This window comes from Chionomys nivalis, chromosome 3 (assembly GCF_950005125.1).
Source record: "Chionomys nivalis chromosome 3, mChiNiv1.1, whole genome shotgun sequence".
Classification (NCBI taxonomy): domain Eukaryota; kingdom Metazoa; phylum Chordata; class Mammalia; order Rodentia; family Cricetidae; genus Chionomys; species Chionomys nivalis.
The window spans coordinates 4,087,180-4,109,535 of record NC_080088.1 but is presented as its reverse complement, the minus strand read 5'-3'; the positions used below and the strand labels follow the sequence as shown (position 1 = coordinate 4,109,535).

At 41.6% G+C, this 22,356-nt stretch overlaps 1 protein-coding gene across 4 annotated transcripts in view; it reads left to right on the top strand.

Moving 5' to 3' along the window:
- The window catches only part of Ttc3 (tetratricopeptide repeat domain 3), a 100,456-nt gene that overhangs the window by 16,846 nt on the left and 61,254 nt on the right, over positions 1–22,356 (top strand). For 3 of the 4 annotated variants that reach the window (XM_057764431.1, XM_057764432.1, XM_057764430.1), the window contains exons 6-13: positions 257–377; positions 2,302–2,387; positions 3,690–3,784; positions 4,906–4,968; positions 14,623–14,677; positions 19,581–19,743; positions 20,673–20,718; positions 21,632–21,755. In XM_057764431.1, the coding sequence (XP_057620414.1) occupies positions 257–377; positions 2,302–2,387; positions 3,690–3,784; positions 4,906–4,968; positions 14,623–14,677; positions 19,581–19,743; positions 20,673–20,718; positions 21,632–21,755 (753 nt within the window). The remainder of the gene's footprint in view (positions 1–256; positions 378–2,301; positions 2,388–3,689; positions 3,785–4,905; positions 4,969–14,622; positions 14,678–19,580; positions 19,744–20,672; positions 20,719–21,631; positions 21,756–22,356) is intronic. The other variant, XM_057764433.1, reaches the window with a different exon arrangement.

Below are 22,356 nucleotides of genomic sequence, written 5' to 3'. Positions count from 1 at the left end.
GGGAATTGAACTCAGGACCTTTGGAAGAGCAGGCAGTAGCTCTTAACCTCTGAGCCATCTCTCCAGCCCAGAAACATTCTTGACCTGCAAACATAGCCTAAGGGAGTCCAGCTGTTCTGCATTGCATGACGGATAATGAAATACGTGTACAAGATGTTTATCAGTGCTCTGAAATACTGTAGGAGGTGAACTCATAATGCCGCATAAATTTAGAATTAATGCCCACATCCCCTTCTTCATTCCTCTTTTGAAACAGAAAATCTTGGCAATGGAAGAAGCTTTAAATTGGATTAAATACACAGGTGATTTAACAATTCTACCTAAATTAGGATCAGTTGACTGTTGCTGGCCCATGCTAAGTGTTTTCTTTACTGAATGTAAGTATAAGTGCTTTAAATGTTGAGCCTGGCTTAAAGACTATTGTTTGGGAAGATGAGATGTGTGTGTACATAGATGATACTTGATTTTATCTTAGGCATAGTTAAACAGTGTTTTTGTTCTGGTATAATGCTCAAACAAGAGAATTTCAACACTGCGGTTAGTTTATTCTCTATTTCTTGTCTCACTGGTTTTGTGGCGTCATACTCTTAGAGCTACTACCTTGTGGATGTCGTGTTATTATATATAATACCCCAAAGACAGAACCGCAGCTGGGGTTCTCTTGTTTTCATCAGAGAACTGCAGCTCCTATCATGATTTCCATGTTCCCGCGGCATCCACTCCCCTGTGATGTGAGACGGAACTGCCTCACACTTTGAGCGGTGCTTTCCTGTAAGCTTTTGACTCAGCAGTGTTTGTGACAGTCTAACCGTGTGGCCCTGTAGTAGATGACGAGCAGACAGTTGTCCCCTCCACTGAGAAGAGTGTGTACGTCAGCTGGTGTAGATGCTATAAGTAAATAGAACTTTGGGCTCCATTGTTGACACTGGGGTGTCCTTCACCCAGAGTTTTTAGAGCTTTCTCATCGCGTTGCTGAGGACCCGTAATCACAGGGATGGAGCAACGCAGCTGCTTATCATGTCTTGTGCACCAGTGTGGACTCATTACTGATTCTGTCTCCTGTTCTGCAAGGTGGTGTAGTTGTTCTTATTTTCAGTAGTAAAGTCAGAATTGGAGGGCTAAGTCAGTGTTTCTCAACCCGTGGGTTGTGATCCCTTTGAGGTCAAATGACTCTTTCACAGGGTTACCTATGACAATCTGAGTATCAGATATTTACATTATCATATCATATAACAGCAAAATTACAGTCATGTGTAGCAACAGAAATAGTTTTACAGTTGAGGTCACCACAACGTGAGCTGTATTAAGGGGTCTCCGTGTCAGGAATGTTGAGAGCCGCTGGGTTAGTGGTTTTCCTCAGTGCTAGAATCTAGAGGAAGACTCACTCAAGTTCTCTGAAATCAGAACAGCACAGGCTTCTTTCCAGAACTCAACTCTGTCTCTTAATACTATGGTTGGCGAACATCCCAGATCTTGCTTGAATCTTAAGTGTTAAAAATTTATTTCATCTTGGAAGTTAATGATTGGCTAGATAGAAGCTTAACGATAATTTTGGTGTAGTAAATTTTTAAATCAGATTTTTAAAATCCTTTTTCTATCATAGCTTAAAGTGCAGAAAATGAGGCTTGATAACCTGTGGTCTCAAAGTTTATTGCATTTTTGTTTACTAAGTTTTTTTTATTAGAATAGTATTTCAGATAATTTCTCACTAACTTTTCTATGAAGTCAAATATTAAATAAAGCTTCTTAAATACTTTCACTACACGAAGTACAATTGAGAAAATAGTTTTTCTCATTTTTGTCTTCATACATTTTTATTGGACATTGTATCTTGTACATTGAAAGTACTTGATACTGTTTGTTGAATTGGCTTTGGTAATTATGAGCCCTAATCACAGTATGTTATGAAAGAAGGAAGAATATTATTCCAGTAATAATGTAATAATAAAAATTTAATTTCTAGAAATAAAAACAAATTTTATTCACAAAAGCAGTGAGTGGTTTTCTGGGTTTGTTTTTTTGTCATATAAGATAAATGTGTTAGGTGATTGCTGTATCACTGAACTACATTCCTGGCCCCAACATTTTATTCTTTAAATATTTTATATGCCTATGCATACATACATACATACATATATATATATATATATATATGAGATTACAAAAACATACAAACTATTTAAAACGTTTAATAATAAATGAACATAATAGAGCTACTGATTTAACTCAAGAATTAGAATACCATGAACACCCAGTTTAAAACTAATGTTCTCTCTCACTTTCTCCCGACACAAATCTCAGATAAGTACCATATCACTAAAGTCGTAACTGAGAATTGCAACTTGCTTGAGGAATTTAGAAGGAACAGTTGCATGCATTGTGTGAAGGTAAGGACACTTACCTGTAAATGTATTTTAAGAATCGTCTGTTAAAACTTTCAATAGGCATGAAAAATAAAACCGTAGAAAGTAAAATAATGGCCCTACTTTAAAGTAACATGCTTAAGGGAAAATGTTAAGGAATTTTGATTTAGAATATTTTTTAAGAAGAAATATTTTAATCAAAATTTTCTAATGATTTAAAAATTAAATTTTTTTTCACTCAGGCATGTAATCCATTGAGGAATACGATTTCTTTAGTAATATCCTTATCGAAATGTAAACTATGTGTCACAGTTCACTCAGAGGAAGGACTGACTCCTAACTCAGTTTTAAAGAAAATTTATGTTTAATGTTTTATAGAATTTTGCAGTTAAAGCCACTGCTAATAATCTCCGTTAATTAAAAAATATTAGTAACTGAAGTAAAATTAGTTATATATGTAGCAGCTTTGATACACATTCTTGTTAACTTGTGATATTATACTTAGCAGTTAGTCAACATTGCCTGTGAGTCAATGATTTACATAATACATTGAAAATCAAGGGTTATTGGATGATACTGCATTCACTAGTAACCGAAAGCTATAGTTTTACCATGCGTCTCATTTTAGACCACTCTACCTTATGGATAAATTTTATTTAAAAGTGAACCTGTTATAAAACACTATACACAACAGAAAATTGTTTTATTATTATTTATAATTTGTTGGCTTTAGCTTCAGGTCTCAAGGGAGTAAGGTGGAAAGACAGAGGAGGACACCATGCTTGTACCCTCCTCCACATGTCTACACACAGTGCGCGCACACACACACACACACACACACACACACACACACACTCTCTGATGGTAACATACATGTAACTGTCCTTTCTAGATTCACTCCTCTGGCCTTTGCATGCTTTCACATGGGCATGTGTATGCATACCTCCCAACATACATGCACAGACACATACACTGCACACAAGATAACAATCATGTGCTCTTCTCTCTGGAGTCCTTGTAATACCCAGCACAATGTGAGCCAAGTGTGTTAGTCACATTTTAGGGGCGGTGACAAAAAACTACAAGTTTAGTTCATTTTTTTGTCTGTGCTAGGTCGCAACTGCTCTTGTAGAAACGTAGAAACCATGGTATGGTTTCGATACTGATTGAATATATCAAAATAGTAGAGACTACATTCTTATCTTCTATATGAATAGCCCCCTGGTGCTTTAATAGTCAGGAACCAAGATCCACTTCTCCTGGGTATTGGGGTCTTGATTGTCTCTGGAGCTAACTGATGGCTCTTCTTTTACTTTGGTTTCTCAGCAAGGAGAACTCATGAAAATGAGAGGAAATGAAGAGTTTTCCAAACAAAGATTTGATCTAGCTGTTATTTTTTACACCAGAGCCATTGAATATAGGTAAGAGCAAAGCAGAAGATAAACGAACCCTTCATGTGGTGATCCTGGTAGAATGTTAGGAGAATTCTAGAGACTCTTCCATTTGCCGTGCAGTGTGGTTTGCTCACTGTGGTGTCTGCAGTGCTGGCAGCCTGACTGCTCCAGCAGGTACCAGGCAGACCAGGAAGACAGCTCTTTCCATGCTCACTAGAGTCCTCTCTTCTGTCTTGTCTTCCTTTTGTATCAACTGTTCCTTCTTCCCATTAGCTGATTGTCGGGAGGGCGTGTTTGTTCCTCATGCTTAGGATGCTCCCTTCTAGGAGGCTTTGCTTTCTTGGGGGAACTTTTTGCTTGCTTGTTTGTTTGTTTTTGAGAAATGCTTTCCTTGCATAGCCTTGGCTGTCCAGGAGCTTACTCTTGGGCCAGGCTGAGCTTGAACTCAGAGATCCTCCTGCTTCTGCCTCCTGAGTGCTGGGATTGAAGTGTGCACCCCCAGTGCCCGGCTCTTGGGGAAGCTTTTAAAGAGAATAGTCGTGGTTGTTGAGGGTGTAGATGTCTGTGCGCTTCACACGATACTCAGATGCTCATCTCCATAGCTGCCCTCCAGGACAGCTTACTCATCTGAGCTGGGCCACCTCACATTCTAGCAGATTTTAGGGGTTCCCTGTAGGCTGCCCCCTTTCCTATTGTGTCCTTCACAGGGATTGAGGGAATCTAGTTGCATGTCATACCGAAAAGCTGCAGAATTGAGACAGTGAAAATTAACAAAATTTGAAAATACTTACCTGTTACTATTACTTTTGCATTTGACAAGTATCTCTTGTTGGAGCAGTCGAAGTGTCAGAGTCCTGACTGTCCTCCACTGCTATATCCTGTGTAGTCGACTGGCTTCTGTGATGGGTGTTGTTATTGCCCCATTCCCACAATAGTTCTACAGGGCAGACAGTCTTGGAGCAAGATACTAAGAATGTCAAAAACCTGAATTTCAGTCAGTTAAGATTCTAAATCCTATTTTCTTTCTGTTCTGCCACATAGTTGTAAAACTTTAAGAAGACTTCTTTTTTTTTGTTTTGTTTTTAGTATGAATTTTGTTTGTTTCAGATATAATGTGTTTTACTGACTAAATGTTGCTTCTTTTTAAGACCTGAAAACCATCTTCTTTATGGTAACCGAGCTCTCTGTTTTCTTCGTATGGGACAGTTTAGGTAAGTTGGTTAAAATAATTAATTACTGAATTATTATACCCAGTACCTATTTTAGGGAAACATTTATCTGTCTTGCAGGTATGCAAGAAAATCCCTGATAGTTCTTAGTTCTTTGCTGAAGTAGTTAAATTGGCGGGGGGGGGGGGGGTCATTTATAATGATTGCAGCAAGATGCAAGCATTTGTTAAGTTCTTGACATGTTATTTCAGTCTCACAGCCCTCCGTAGGTATGCTACATTATTTTCCACTCTGTGCTCAGGAACGGTTGCTGTACCTAGTGAGTGGTGCTGCTGAGTCTCAGACACAGGCCATGCTGACGACATCCGCATTGTTGTGACTGCTATAGCACATTCCGTCTTTCTGCTCTGTCCAATCTGCGTAGTATATTTTTGCTGTTTGTCTTGTTATATAAAGTTACATAAATATTTTCATAAATGAAAGAACACATAGAAATTTAGTGATATTAATGGAATAGAACCATAATTAACTTAGTCTCTTATCAAATTTGAAATTTGCTTTTATTTATGAGTTGAGAAAGAGTGAAAAAATTACTCTGCTATGATTCGATTGCCCTTCCTTTAAAACATTTTAGTATATAAGTTACAAGTGTTAATATTAAAAAATACAGATTGTTGTGTTTAATTAAGCCCTGTCTTATTGTAAGTGTGGGGGGCCCAAAAACTACATCCATGCAGAGGAGAATACTCAGAACACATCGAATTAGAAAACCAAGTTAGAGCCGGGACCTCGAACAAGACTGCCTGACGAAGGTCTTACACAGATACTAGTTATAATTCATTTTTGTCTTTTACTTTCTGTTGCCTAAAATAAAAAAGTAAAACTTGGAAAGTCATGAAATTTTCATTATTCATAAAGAAATACTTACAGCAATTGTTTGGTTGAAAGTGGTTTCCTCATTCTTAGCCTAGAAGCTGTTATGTGGATCATTAGTAATGTTAACTAAGTGATAGAGAAAATTCTAAAAACAATGATAGGAAAAATGGAAAAATGCAGTTTGGGGTTGCTCTGATGAGGTTTTCTATGAAGTCATGAAAACTGAGAAGTCCTCTGTCAGTTGTTTTAGTAAAACACTTACCTGGATGTGGGGGAGTGGGGTGGGGAAGATGTAGTATCTTCCGAGTATGTAGCCTTTTAAAAAAGTAACATTTATTGTGTTTCTCTTTTATTATAAACAGAACACATTCTCATGGTAGAAAATTTGGAAAATACAAGAGTTTAAAAAGAAGAAAATAAGTATCACCAGTAACCCAACCACCTTGGAGAATACCGCTGTATTAACGTTATGCAGCTGTTAGATGGCTTAAGCCGTGGATAATCCGAGGCTATCTAGACTAGAGGAGTGGATGGGCTTGACACAGTCTTCCGTCAATACCACTGTTCTCCACTGGTTCTGACAAGAAGTGAGCTACAAATGCCTAGGTTGTGTCTGGCTAGGCCCAGAGTTAACAGATACTCTGTACTGTTTCAAGGTGAATTTGTATGCTTTCAAGATCAGATAAATAGGTTCATGACTTGGCTAGCCACTTGTGAAAATTGAGGTATCTAACCGAAATCTTGCCAGGCAGAGGGTCATCTCTTCTCCAGCTCTGAGTGCTGAGATGCAAACCAGGGTGATTTCTGCTTTTATGAGTATTTGAAAGATAGACACACGAGGACGATCTTCCCAAACCCCCGCTGCAACAAGGTTTGAAAGTAGAGACAGTCCCCAGACAGGGAGGGGAAGGTTAAGAAGAGACAGCAGACCTTTCTATCTGTGCACCTTGTTGATGCTCTAGCTGTAACTGAACGCATCTGGTCTCATTACAGGCAGGTTAATGTACTTGAGAGTCACTAGTTTGTATCAGGCAGTCACCAGCTTTGTATCTGATGCTCCTTAAACATATAAAAAAACTATGCTCTTACACATTGCATCCATAGTTTTTCTCAGTAATGCAGAGATGAGGGATGCACTGAGTAGATGATGTGCCATAGGGATGCGCTGCCAGTGATTGAGATGCTTGCCTGAGTGCAGGAGAACTCTTGCTCCGAGAAGAACTTCTTTAACTGGGTTACCAAGGCCGAGATGCTGTGAAATTCCCACATCATGTGGATGCCGGCTAGACCTGTCAAGGTAATCTGGTCAAGCAGCTGCAGGAACAGCTGGAGATAAAATATCCATCCAGTGACCCTGGGAGACAGTGCAGTCCTTAGTTGTTCTCAAGGCCAGACTTTCTGTTGGTCGTAAAAAAGCAGATGTCAACCTGTAAGAAAACTGAAATGAAAAAAGATTAAAGGCTTTAGTGAACACTGAAATGTATAAGTGATTCTGAAATATTAATCCTAAAACTTTAGAAAATAAAAATACTCAATTTTAAAAGTAACTTTGGTAAGATTTCTCTCTAAAAAGGTAAAATATGTACATTGACTCTTATGACAGTCTGTCCTGAGTACTTTATGCATATTTATTCCTAAAACCTTCACAGCCATGGGATACTGTGCTGCAGATGCAGCCTGAGCCCAGTCTGCCTGGATGTTGTCTTCACTGTCAGTCACTTTGGGAAGTGACAGTAGAGTGCGGTGGAAATGGGACGTTGTCATACTTAGGAGGCCTGCTCTCCTACGTCACAAGCAGATTGAAACTACAGGTCTCTCGTTCATGCCCATCAGATTGGCAAGGCTTAAAACCTTCATAATACCAAGTATTTGAAAGGATGTGGAACAAAGGAAACTTTGATCCTCACCTGGAGACAGTGTCAGTGGTACAGCCGCTGTGGAGAGCAGTCTGACAAGGTGAAGATATGCCCACTCCGCAGCCCTTCCGCTGTCAGCTGTGTACCCAGAAGACACGTGCAAGCCTTCACACAGCATTGTTTGTAAGAGTAAAGACACGGAAACAACGGAAACCCATCAGGAGGGAGTGGATGAATGACTTGCGATGTATTTATATGAAGACGTTTATAATAGCACTTAAAATGAGTGCGATGTTGAGTGTCAAGCAAGTTGCAGAATGATTTGTACAGTGCGATGCCGTTTATATACTGTTTAAAGCATGCAAAATAATGCACCCACAATATGAATTTCAAGTGTTTTAAAAATGTGTGGGCATGTTACATACCAAACGAGTGGCTATCTCTGGGGAGAGAAGGAGGGGACAAGGTTTTGGACACAGGAGAGGTGGTACAGTGGGTATCAGCTGTAACAAACCTGTAAAAAGAACCGGAGTGAATATGGCAAAATGTTCAATTCTTGCTAAGTTGATACACAAGTGTCCTTCATGTTAATGTTATATTCTCTGAATTGTGTATGCTTGAGATATTTGATAAAAAGTAAAACAGGTATAATTTAAAATGCACATAGAAGGGAAAATACAAAACTATCAAGGTCAGAACGAGACATGATCTTGAAGGAGAGAAACGCCGTCATGTTGTAGTGGTGCGAGGAAGAGCCAGATGAAGGGGTGTGAACTGGGAAGCAGATGCTCCATCCTCAAGTGACCAAGGAATCCCTGGTGACTGTATTGTTGAAATAAAGAGATTGTCACTCAGAGACCTTTGAGAGGACGCAGGTGAGGCCAAGAGCCAGCATACACCCCTCTGGGCCTGGATGTTGTATGTGTAAAGTAAAGAGCTGGGATCGCGCCCTCAGGCTGCTGCTGCTGCTACTTCTCCCTTGGAATCTTTAGGCTTAGGAGTGTGCTCGTGAATCCCAGGACTCCAGACTTGGATGAGATTTTAGTCTGGTCTTATAGAAGCACACTTCACAGTCAGAGTACGTTACCACAGTGATAGTTGTAATTCAAGTGACCAGAAAGTTTTAGTATCATAAGAGAAGGAATCAGATATGCCTAATTTAGGCAGCTGCAAAAGCTTGTGTAATGTGCTTGAGTAGATGTTGCCTGCTCTATCTCATTTTTGTGAAACACATATTTGGGAAATTTGAATTCTTCTCAGGCAATAATGAACGTTGCTAAGGGGAAATGTAATTGGAGATGGGGGGCATGTATCCCCGAATATTCTAATTTGCTTTGAAAAATTCTTAGCCTTTTGGTACTTATTTATCTTGCAATATTCCTTTTCGTTAGAACCCAACCATGATTTGTGTAGCAGAGAGACTTTAAGTCCTGTTGATTTGTTTTCTGAGTTTTTGAGATCAGAGAAACAGCAACTTAACCACGTTTCTGTGAATTACCCCTCCTTTGAGTGAGTGGGGGGGAAATGCATGCAAATGCACGTCTGCAGGGCCCACATGGTTAGTTTTATTGTGTGCTGTTTGTATTATTCCTTGTGGTTCTCAGTCGCATGGTCTGTTTTTATTTAGAAGCACTGGATTGCCAACTGTTTGGGGAGTGTGCTCCCTTTTAAAGAGCTGTAACTATTTTATCTGTACAGGTGTTTACTGCTTTCATTGTATGCACCGTGTGCACATAGAGCCCATGGAAGCCAGAAGAGTGAGTCACAGACACTTGTGAGCTGCCCTGTGGGTGCTGGGAACTGAACCCAGATGCTCTGCAAGAGCAGCCAGTGCCCTTCACCACTGGGCCATCTCTCCAGCCCCATTTTCCCCCTTCTTAAAAAGGAAATGGGTGCACATGATAAACTTTTGAACTGGAAAGGATCCACTGACAGCTTCTGTGTGCTGTCACCTTCCTACCCTCTTAGAGCCTGTGTTTCCATCCTGCCTCATGTCTGTAGAAGTGCTCATGGTGAACCAAGTCACTTTCCGTCATACATATCAGAATAAAGGCGATTGGAGGTGATTCGTGAGAACATCCTTTTTAAAATCATGAGTGGAAAAACCAGTGCATATGCTGTTGTCTAATTTGCTTTTTTATGGTTTATTTATTTTTATGAATGAGTGCTTTGTCTGCATGTACAACTTCATGCCGGAATAAGGCATCAGACCCCACTATATATGGTTGTGAGCCACCATGTGGGTGCTGGGAATTGAACTCAGGACCTCTGGAGGAGCAGCTAGTGCGCTTAACCTCTGAGCCATCTCTCCAATCCTAATTTGCTTTTTAAATGCTAAAACTTTTATATATACCAGTGTGTATCGAGATCTTGTTCTTGTTTGTGGGCAACATTTTAATTGACTGGATACTCAAGTGATCCATCAGGTTGTACTAATATATGTTTGAATAGGCTACTTGGATTAGTCTGTAGATTACTTATAATTATAAATTATTAGAATATAGAAAAAGATAAACAAAAATGACTGGGTGGTGGTGGCACACGCCTCTAATCCCAGTACTCAGGAGGCAGAGGCAGGTAGGTCTCTGTGAGTTGGAGGCCAGCTTGGTCTATAAAGTGAGTTCCAGGACAGCCAAGGATACACAGAGAAACCCTGTCTCAATCCCCCCCCCCCAAAAAATGAAATATATATACATTTATATAATTTTCACTTAATTAAATGCAGGTTTCAATGACTCTTTACTCATATTCAATACTCAGGTGCTAATGTGTCTGTAGGATAAGTTGTTGGTAAGCTGCTTTTGCTCTGTTAGGTGAAGGAGCATGTCGAGTTTTAAAGCTCGGATTTGAAATATCTTGCTTCTGTTGGCTGTTGTTAGTCACTGTGTATTTAACAGTAGCTGAGTGAATTTTGTTTTATGCTTTTAATAGTAACATTGAGCTACTTGGGGAATAGTTAATTGTTTCTTTTTTAATCTAGTCTGGGGGAATAGTTAATTGTTTCTTTTTTAATCTAGTCTGACCTTGAAAGTAATGATTGATAAATACAAGGAGGGGGGATCCTTGACAGCTAGCCAAGGGCTTGTATACTTCACCGTGTAGATACATGTTGTGGTTTGAGAAGGTCCGTACATAGCATCTCCTCCCTCACCCTGCCCAGCATCAGTTGAGATGGGTGTGGAATGGAATCTAACGGTGACCACCATCCTCACTGGTGCAGACGTTGGGACTGCAGGCCTTGAGTCTGATTGTTAGACCATTCAGTACTGATCCACTCGGAGGCAGAACCAGGCAGCCAGGGCCTGGGAACCTTAAGCCTGAAAGAAAATCACGTAATCTGATCTTCTGTCTGTGTTAAGGTCCCAGAGTAATAAATAAGAAGAGAAAGGCAATACCACACGTAAAGTGTGGTGATGATAATAAGTTGGAACACGCGCACTTTGGCAGTTGCCATCTCAAGGGCCCCATTGTACAGACTAGTGCTCCTGCAGAGCCCTCTCGCTCGCTTGGCTGCAGTGGTCGGGATGAAAGCAGTGTTCACATTGCTCCAGGTGTAAGATGTGGTCACATGCTGGGAAATCTACTTAAGTTCATGTATCACCAGATGGGTTATTAAATTATTAACAAACTGGCATACTGTTATGGTACCACTATGTTAATACCATTCAACCTGATTGAACAAGTAATACCAGGGTTCTTGTTATGGCAGATGCCAGAAATGGGGAAGAATAGGCACAGTCCCTGTGTTCTAGCCGGTGAGCCAGCAATGTGAAGCCTGCAGTTAGAAGTTGTGTGTGTGTGCATGGAACTGACGGTGTGACCAGTGGGCTCGGTTAAAGAAGGGAGAGAAGATGGTTAGGGTCTACAATTTTGCAGGTTATCATAAGGCTGTTGGCTGTTAAGTGGGGTGGTAGGAGGCCAAAGAATTCCGAACAAGTTGAGGCTGTCACTCATGGTTAGTACCTTTAGAAAATTATTCTGGTTCCAGGAAATTGGTTTGAAGGAACCGCAGCAAGGCTGAGGCCGGGGAGAATGTCGAAAGACTTCAGGCTGACAGTCAGTTACCATTGGTAACTCCAGTTCTGACTGCCAGGATGTGAGAAGGTTGGATGTAGCCATGTGGACCATGTTCTGTAGCCAGAGGAACTGCCAATGGAAGGCTGTGAGCTGAGAACTGTGAGGATTGCGGTGTAGATGACTTCTAGAAATGCCCGGGCAGAAAGACTTGCTGCTGCACGGCTGCTCCAGGTCTAGGGAGTAGACTGAACTGGCCTAAGTGAGAAAGTTTAATTCCCAGGCTGTAGAAGAAGGTGGCTCTGAGGTGATACATCATGGCCCAGGCTGTCAATCTAAGTCCTAGATTTGTAGCCTGAAGGACTTGGCTAGAAAGTTGCCACTCCTCCCTCCCCTGTGGTGGCAGGGTGCCTCCTGTGACTTAGCTGTCAGGCCAGCTGTGTTGGGAATAGACTGGATTCCCGGAAGTCAGTTTGAAATAGCACCTGAAGCCCAACAGAGCCCAGGCACCCCTTGCTCTTCCTTCTGGTTGCTGTCCACTTCTCCCCAGAATGTTTGCCTAGACTTCCATTGGGCAGTTTTAGTTTCTTATGCAATGCAAATGGGACCGTGTACTGTGTGTTTTGGCTTATTGTGTTTGGCTCTTATCACTGTGTGTGGGGGGGTTCATATTGTTGCATGTACTTTTAAAGTAATCACCTATTGCATGGTTAGGCCATATTTTATCCAGCGTGTCATTGATGGGCATTTTGGTAGTTTGTAGTTGGCTGTTGGTGGTACCAGTTTCTGTTGAGTGTACAACCAGGGACAGAGGGCCTGCTTGTCTTCTGCTGTAGTGGTAGTTTTCCTGTGATGGGATCATTCTGTCTCCTGCAGGGTGTAAGTTTCAGTCCATGTCCTCACCAGCACTAGTTTAAACATGGTGTGTATGGAGTGGTGTAAGCCTAGTTGGTCTGCACGCCTGTAAGTTGGTTAAGGACACTTGAACGTTTTCCCATGTGCCGATTGCCTGTTTGGATGTCCTGTTGTGAAATAATTGTTGGTCTTTCCCCGAGTTGGGTGCTTGTCTGTGTGGCACTTCTGTGGTCTGGGTGACAGTCACTGAGACAGCACTACAAGCATCTTCCCATTTTCAGTGGCTTGCCCTTGCAGAACTTGGTGTTTGTCTTCTTCTCCAGAAGCTGTCAGTTCTAGGGATGATGAAATGGTTCAGTGGGTGGCACCTGCCATCACACTGGAAAGTCTGAGTTTGATTGCAGGTTGCACGTGGTAGAAAGTTTAGAACCGACTCCATGCTCGCCTCCCTACTACAACACACACAGAAGCTATCAGTTGCTAGTATATTGCAGTTTTTCAGTTTCTTCCTTTATGGTAAGCACTTTTTGTGTTGTGTTTATAATCTTTGTCTGCTCTAAGGCCACCAGAGTGTTCTATGTTTCTTCTAAAAGTTTGACCCCCTTTTTGGTGTTTTTTTTTCTTTTGTTTTTTGTTTTGTTTTGTCTTTTTGAGGCAGGGTTTCTCTGTGTAACAGCACTCATTGTCCTAGAACTAGCTCTTGTAGAGCAGGCTGGCTTCGAACTCACAGAGATCCGCCTGTCTCTGCCTTCTTAGTGCTGGGATTAAAGGTGTATGCCACCACCGCCCAGCCCGTTTTTAGATGCACAGCCTCCTGAGCTTGTTTTAGTGTTGAGGGTGAAGGACCAGTGGCCATGTGTGGTTAACAGTCTGCCCCGTGCACAGTGTGGTCACTTATGCCATAGATCAGTTTGCAAAGAGTCTCCTGCCCATCCCTCCTTCCTTACCTGTCGATCTAATTGTTTATCTTTAGGAGGGTTTATTATTTTTTTTCTTTTTTAGTGTCCTTAATATTTAATATAAACAATATTTAATATCTTTAATACCTTTAGTAGGTGTTAATATTTTCTTTTAATACCTTCAGTAGGTGGTAATGTTTGGTATGCTACCTCATTTTGTTCTTTTTAATGTTTGGAGCACACTGACTTGGTGTGCATGACTGAGATGATGAACAGTGAAGTCACACCAGGCGTTTAAACTTAGGGAGATGGAACAGACAGTGAGGAGGACACAGAATGTGTGAGCTTAGAAGAAAGAGCGGGATGTCTGAGTTAGTGCTTTAGACAGTTCGGAGAGGGTGTGGTGTGGGGGCGTCCTTGAAGACAGGTGCCAGGACACAGACCAGTGCCTGACCGTTCTAGTGTAGTATGCACCCCAACAGAACAGCTGCACCGTTGTCACCTTCCCCATTCGACAGATGAGAGAGTGGCCCCGAGCCAGTGACATCCTGCAGGAGCCGGAAGCTGTATTCTAACTGCACTTAACGTGGGACTCATGTTCTAGAGGAGCTGTTCTCAACCTGTGGAGGGGATCAGATGTTCTTTTCATAGGGGTCATCCAAGACCATCAGAAAACACAGATATTTGCATTCCATTTATATCAGTAGCGAATTACAGTTATGAAGTGGCAGTGGAAATAATTTTATGGTTGGGGTGACTGCAATATGAGAGGTCACAGCATTGGGAGGTTGAGAATTACTGTTCTGGAGTCTGCTCTGTTCAGTGTAGCTTAACTTACATGGTGTACAGAAGGCTTGGGAGTTACCTTGTTGAAAATCAGAAGTTCTGTTAAAAGGCAGAGTATAGAAAGTCATGGGAACAGTAAGTCAGCATAGACGTTGGAGAGACACAGAAGGAATGCTCTGGGAATACTGGACCTGATCCTGGGGGGCTGTGGTGGACCAGATGGCTTCTCCCCTTTGCTTTGTTTTTCTGCATTTTCCAACTTTGCTACAGTGGACATTTATTGTATGGATTAAAAATTATTAGATTATTGTGGAAAATTCACAATGTACAAATAGATACATGATATATAGTACTTTAACAGTAAAAAAAATGGAATGTTTAAATGCTTTATTTCTTGTTTTTCTTTTTAGAAACGCACTTAGTGATGGAAAGAGGGCCATTGTTTTGAAGAACACCTGGCCAAAGGTAGGCTTCTTCTGTATCATACAGCAAGTGAGCCCTTGAACCTTACCACTGTGTGAAAACCGGTCTGTGGGATAATGTATTTGTACATCAGAATGCCAGGTGATGGTACAGAGAGCTCAAGGACGGGGGGCGGGTTCCGGAGTCTACTGTAAGTTCAAGGCTCGGTTGGGCTCTGTGTAGTGAAGCACATCCCTGCAAGTAAGAAGCCCTCAGCCCTCATGGAGGAAGGGAGTGAAGGGGTGGAGGAGAGGACTGGAAGGACTCAGGGAGAATGAATGAGGCTCCTTTCTGCCTCGGGATTAGAGAGGATTCCGAAGCGCCTCCCAAGTTTTAATTCTATTTTGTTTGTGCATATCCATCACAGTGTGCATGTATTCCCTCTCATCCCGAGCCCCGAGTTTTCTTGAGAAGCACAGTGTACAAAGTCAACAGCAGGAAACTTATCAAGGCACAAATGCACTAGGCGGCTAGGGCGAGATCACTTGTACACAGATCTCAGATATAGCTGGCAGGATTTAGATTCTGAATATGCAGGGCACTCTTAAAGCAAGTAAGAAACCTGATAGGAAAGAGAACCAGTAAAATGAGTAAGTTCTCATGGAAAAGAAAACTTGTCCTGAATGGCCAGTAGAAACGAGAAACCCAGGACTGCAGAGATGTCTGGTTAGCGATGCTTGCCCTAGTCTGAAAGGACAATATCTCTCCAATGTCATTTTCCTGCGCTCAGGTCAGGTGCTCAGACTGCCTGTAACTCCAGCTCCACAGGATCTTGTGCCTCTTCCAGCCTCCCAGGCACCCCATACACACATGCACACACAAGGACATACATAATCAAACATAAAAATGTAAGTAGATCTGTTTTAAAATGAGGAACATGTATTTCTAATCAAGTTGTAGGGGGTAAGAACAGAGACAACCCGAACAGAACAGAGGAGAGGGCCTGAGGAGCACAGACCCACATATGCACAGCAAATGAGGTGATGTGATGGTCCTCCCGTGAGCCTGAGGGTTCTGAGGGATGTATTGGGTGGTAGAGGAAGCTGGTGGGAATGAGCTGGCTTATAACTTCCTGCTTCGAGAAGACGTAGGACGTACCCACCGTAATTACTTATATTCTCTATGCATGTACCTTAGGAAATCTCTTGATCCTCTGTACCCTGATAGCTACTTTTTCCTGTTTATGTACCCTAGACATTTTTTGCATATCTACACATGGTAAAATGTACACAGTCATTGAAGCCTTTTCTGTGTACAGTTTTGGTTCCACACTGATGACTGATTGATAGTGATAGTTGAGACTGAACCTGGAGGCTCACATACTGACACACATCCTACAGCTGAGCCCTATTCCCAAATACCCTACCGCTGAGCCCTGTTCCCACTCAGCTGTCTTCTTTCCCTTTTGAGATGTTGGCTTCATTAAGTTGTCCTGACTGTCCTTGAACTCACTTTGTGGTCCAAGCCTTGAACTTGTCTCTTCCCTTTCTCCTGAGTAGTAGAGGTCACTGGTCTCTGCTAGAAGGCCGGTCCTAACAGCATTCTTGTCCAGTGGGAAAGCAGATATATGTCACGTTTTCACTTGGTCCGAAACCAGAGTTGTTCACATCTTGAGCACCTGCCGTTTCCCACCCCAGTCTGGCTGTTCTTTCTCTGACTCTCCTGATGTTCCCTCAGATATGCAGGACCCCATTTCACTTTCCCGTGTCTTCTCTCTCGAATGCTTTCCTTGAGCATCAGCTTCCTATTTCACTACTGGCCGTTCTTCACTTAGTGCTTCCTAATCACATAAGAATGCCAACCCTGACCCTTCTGGGTATTTTCCAGTCTCTTCCTCCTTTCTCCCCTTCTCAGCATTTACTATTTTTTTAAACATACTGTGTGTCCAGTTAAGTGACATTCTAAGGCAAAGGTTCTGTGATCTGCTCTAGAATCCAAGCTGTCTTGAGCCTAGGATTAAGTCATAGGGCAGCAGTAGACATGTTAGCGCGAGAGCAGCAGAAACCTCGAGAGCGCAGAGCCACGTGGCCGTAACCCACCAGTGACGAGAGCAGGCGCGTGCTGTTGCTGGCTTAGTTCATGAACTGTCAGATACTAAATTGTGTTGGAAATAAGTCGGCTAGCTTATTAACATTTATGGATTTTAAAGACAGTATTAAATGAAAAGAATCAATAAAAGCAAACATAGCACAGTTTAGGAGAACACTTACTCTGCTAATCTTTGCTTCTGGGAAGGAAAGGGGGAAAAATTAGCAAGTTACCAAGGAGATTTTAGTCATGTCTGTAGTTTTAGTAAATAAAAGAGAATCTGAAACATACATAACCTATTAAAGCTTAGTTCTCTGTGTGTGTTATATTAGTCTCTGTTTTCCTAAATCATAAAATTATTTTAGCTGGGGTTTTAGGGCAGCTGAGGTGGCCTTGAGGTCAAGGCATTAGCCATGCAAGCCTGACGACTTGAGTTCCTTTTGTTGAAGGCTGTAACTGACTCCTGAATTGTCTGCTGGTTTCCACATTTGCGCACCTGTGTGCGCACACACGCCCCACGGTGAGCTGTCCAGATAGATTGATTGGGGCTGGATTCAGCACTAACTGATGCTTGTGTACGTGGTGCTCAGTGTCTTGCTGTTGGCATAGTGAGTCTTCTGCTTGAAATAGAAGCTTTGTTGGTCACCAAAACTTGCATTTGGCAAGTATTTCATAAATGTTTGCAAAACAATTGAGGAATAGAAGTCTTAGTACTAAAACTCAGTTCATATTAGCTTTCCAAGGATCTCTTGTAGATTTATTAAGAGTATTAAAATAAAACTTTATTTTTTTTTCCCCTCACTGAGTCAAAAGTTTTCTGAGTACTTAATGCTCTCTGTGTATGTAGTCCCAAGGAAGACCTTCTGGAATTCTCTCTCTAGATGCCTGCCTTATCAGCCTCAAGCTGTTCTGTTCTCCCAGTTCCTTCCAGTCCGTCCCCTCCTGCATTCTTCCTGCGCTGAGGTGTAGGCACTCTCTTCAGAAAGGAGCAGTCTTAGCCTTGCAGCTCTTGATCTCTCTCGGATCATTCTGTTCTCTTGCCCACAGTCAAGATTTTGTTTTGTTTTTGTAAGCCACAATTTCTTTTGTTTTTGTCCCTTGTCATTCCATCTTAGCTGAACGTATGAACTAGAGTCTAGGCGCCTTGATTTTACAGACTTTTACCGTGCACTGTCAGCCTTCAGATGCACAGCTGCAGTCCAGGGAAGAAGAACCCTCACTTAGCTATGTAGTTAATGTGAGGGACACCGGAAAGGAGTCCAGATTGGGTTAGGCGCCTGCCTACCTGTAGATCCATCACAGTGTCCTGGACACTGGCCAGTTTCCTGCTTCACACCCATGCTTTCGCTCAGCTGTGTTGTCAGGGTGAAGGGTTAGAAATGATGGCCTGTAGTCGAAGGGATGGGAGATAGGCCAGCACTGGGGGATTTCTTCTTGATATAAATAACCAGAGTATCAAAGGCAGAACATGACTTTGGTAATTGGTTTCAGGAAAGAGATAATTTTAATCTTAATTTAAACAACTTCAGCAAAGAGATCTGAGAAAACCCTTGTAAGTCATTGGAAGTTGCACTGAATTTTTTAGGAGTGCTGGAAAAGGACCTAATAGAAGGTGGGAATAGTGGAGGTGGCAGGGAATGATGGAAATATTCTCTGAAGGTTTAGTTATGGCTATCACTTCAGGCTAGCTGTGTTTTCCTCGTTTAGAGCACCTATGTAAACTGACGCGCATCAGTGTCTGGAGGTAGGATTTTGACCTTGTGTGTCTGAGGGATCTCAGCTCTCAGGAAGTAGAGCACCCACTTTTAGGGACAAGCAGTGTTAAACAGGTACCTTATGAGTCAGTATCTTTGATCTGGGACTAGACAGTCTGGCTAAACTTCCTTAGAACTCACAGACAGGTCCCAAGAACACAGCACAGAATCCGCGTACACACCGACTTCTATTAATGCAAACTGATGTGGTTTTTTAAAAAACAACAACAACACTTTTTTGGGACTGTTTTCATTTGGATTCTTGTTAAAAAAGAGTGTTCTGTAAGATAAATTATAAATAAGGAGATATGGACCAGGTGTCGTGAATCAGGTTCTCTGGTTTTGTTTGTGTGAAATGCTGCAGATTCCAGCCTCTGCTGCTAAGTCGTCTCCTAGGAGATTTGTTCCTAAAATCTCAGTTTGGTGTATGAGTAACTCAGGAAGGGCCTTAGTTCTGTTAGCTTTCTAGAGTCAAAAGTTAATGTTATGAGCCAGAAAGGATCTAAAGTCCTTAACATTGGAATTAAGAGTACATAAAGCCTGTGGCTTTCAGATTTCTCTTGCATCTGGAAACTGTTTAGAGATAAGACACACGCAGATGAAGTGCTGAGAGCTGGCCCAGCTGCAATTCTCTCTTGTCTCTGTGCTCTTGGAAGTGTTGGCAAAATAGTATTCATACTGATGGGTCCTCCCAACTCCAGGAGCTCTTGGCTTTCACAGTGTGTGTGTGTGTGGGGGGGGGGGTCACGGCTGAGATATTTACTACATTCAAATATTTTGAAAAATTAACTTGTTTACTTATAGCTAATGACGTCGTCTGTTCTGTACTTAGCTAAAATATTTTGTTTCTTAAAAGTAAACTATAACAAGTTAAATTATTTTCTGAGGGGTTCAAAAACTTTAAAATAGTGATTTTTAGGTTAATTTGTTAAACATTACATGCTTATTTGTAACTTTTCTCTTAGTTCATTAGTCACCTTAGTTTCTGGGATGGTAGTATTCTAATTTACTTTTCATTGATAGTCCTAAAGTAATCCATCAACCAAAATATTTTTCCTTATCTATCTTCTTTAACCTGAAGCATATTTTTTCAGAAAAAAATTAAATTTATCTTTTTGGAACAGGGTCATTATCGTTATTGTGATGCTCTTTCTATGCTGGGGGAATATGACTGGGCCCTGCAAGCAAACATAAAAGCTCAAAAACTGTGTAAAAATGACCCTGAGGGAATCAAGGATCTAATTCAGCAGCATGTAAAGTTACAAAAACAGATAGAAGACCTGCAAGGTATTTCACCTAAGATTCTTTTGGTTACAGTCGAATTCCCTTTAAAATTTTGAAAATGGATTTCTTGGATTAATGGAGGACCGTACCGATTCTCAGATGGTTTGTACTTCTGTTCTGCTCTCTGGTGAAGTCTCTCGAGTACTCTGTTGATGTCTGTATAGAGTGTGATCGTGCTATGTTCAGCCAGGTGATTGAAAGTGGTTTATTTGAAACACAGTAATCAAGTTTTTATTTGTTCTGTAGAAAAATACCCCTTCTTGCACTTTCTGATAACGTTTTTAAAGAAATTTGTTTTTTTTAAATAATTTACTAAGAAAGGGCCCTTTAGTATTGCTTGATTTTTTTTTTTTTAACCAACTTTGCAACTAATTATGTAGCATGCGTATCATCTATCATTACCTATCTATCTGTCTCTCGGAAATTGGCTATGCAGATTAGGAATTTCAAGTCCTCACAGTTATCCATTTCTGCCCTTGTTTTCTTTCCTTACTCATTTTTCTTTCTCTGATACTTAATATTCCTATGTTCCACTTCCAGCATGTAGATCTTCCTTCTGTTGTTTTTTTTTTTAGGGGGTGGCGGTGTTTAGTGTCTGTATAGCCGACTGAACAGCTCTGTTTATCAAGCACCTGTTATCATCCTGCATAATGCGACTGTAAGATTGTGAGCTCCTTGAAGACAGGCACTACCTGGTTCAAATGTATGTGTTGCTGGCATCTCATTAGTGATCGTATATGCTGGGATGTCTGACGAGGTCGTGCAGTTTGTTGACACTGAAATGGGAAGCATCTAGAATTGTAAAAGTGCCAAGATTTACTTTTCGGCTTTCATACTTTAATGTTTTCAACTATCAACTTAAATATGAAAATATTTTTAAAGTCTGTGCTGCCAGTTCATTGATTACTGTGTGTGTGGTTGGCTTTTTATAGGTCGGACATCAATTAAGAATCCACTTAGAGCTTTTTATGAAAGCAGGTGAGTTAATATCAGGTCTCCCATGAATTGAAGACCCACTGTTTGCCAGTTTAAGAGCTCTCAGCAGCTTTTATATGTGGTGCTGAGTCGGACTCAGGCCCTTTACATGTTTGGCAGGTGCTCTGTCGCTGAGCTACATACTCAGTCCTGTAGTGTCACCTTTTGATCAGGGATAGAAGAGAAGCTTGTTTTGTATGTTAGGGGTATGTGTGGGTGTGTGTGCATGCACATACATTTATAATTCTGTCCTAAACAGGTGACTTTGGGAGTTCGTTGGTCTGTTCTTTTTCTGGACGTTTTGAGTATAGCTAGCCTACACCTGTGGGAAAGATTAAAATGAGATCTTAAGGTTGCTGGCTTGAATGGGGCCCACTGTGGCCATGCAGGTCCTGGCCAAGGAGCGCTGGGATGAAGTCTGTGCCTGTCACTTCTCAGTGTCTTTCAAAGGCCACAGATAGACTGAGTGTGGTTATGGGTAAAGAAACCATAGCCAAGGGTCTACAATTGATCATTGGCAGTTAAATAGATTGTGGGGGGGAAGAATATGGTCAAAATATATACTGTATGAAAATTTAAAAATACTAAGAGATGTAGTAAAAACTAAAATATGTCAAACTTTCTCTAAGACTTGTTTAGATGTATTGGGTATCAAACTGTTAAAACAGGAAGGTTTAGTTACTTTGCTGCTATCAGACCCAGAACTACTTGTTTTGACCTAGTCTTAGTCTGTGCTCCAGGTCAGGTTGAAACCCCTATTGCTGTGTGAGCCTGTCCAGCAGTAGAGATCTTTTCAGAATGGCGTGCTTTGCTTCTGAGAAACGAGGGCTGTGATCCTGCAGCTCGTCTGAAGAACCCCTTCCGATTGTGTCAGCGTTAGGACTGACGCGCTGGTTCGCTGTTGTCTGTCCCCCAGGGCTTACTTACCTAGAAACTCTTCAGCGCCTGCTTTTAGAACATCTCTTAACTTTGTGGAAACAGAGAGAGCTTTCAGAAAAACTAAGTACAGGATGGCAAGTGGTGGCGATCAGAATCAGAAGGTAAGCTTAGCTGAAATCCACGACTGTTTCCGGTACGAGCAGCCTCACTTTTCACAGTGATGGCTTGGTGGGCGATGTTTTGGTGTCCTCTGTATTGATACCAAGAAAATGATTCTCTCACATCAGGCAACTTAGCCATCACATACAGCTATATAAAGATAATGTTTAAATATCACATGATTTACCTTGAAATCATAGTTGTGTCTTAAAAATAATTTTCCAAATGCTGTTTTGCCACTTAGTTTTTCTGTATGCCCACCACTTCTGTTTGTCAGGCAGTCTCTGGGGAACGAGTGACAGCAGAGCCTGGAGCTGAGTCTCCTGCTCCTTCTTCACAGTGGTTTAGGAGTTGGGCTCTTTCCTTTTCCCTTGTGTGCAGTGTCTTTGTACTTGATGCTCTGCCAGCTCACCACCCAGGGGCTCTTGGGGCTCCTAGGGGAAACTTTGCCCAGGTCTATCTGTCAGTTCTGTTGTCCTTGACAGCCATGATCCCAGCCCTGAACTCAGTGCTGTATTCAGCTGGTGTCTTAGTCTAGTGTTTTTGACAGACACCAGAAGACCTCTAGCCTGACTCTGTCATCAGAGTCTTGGATGTATGTCT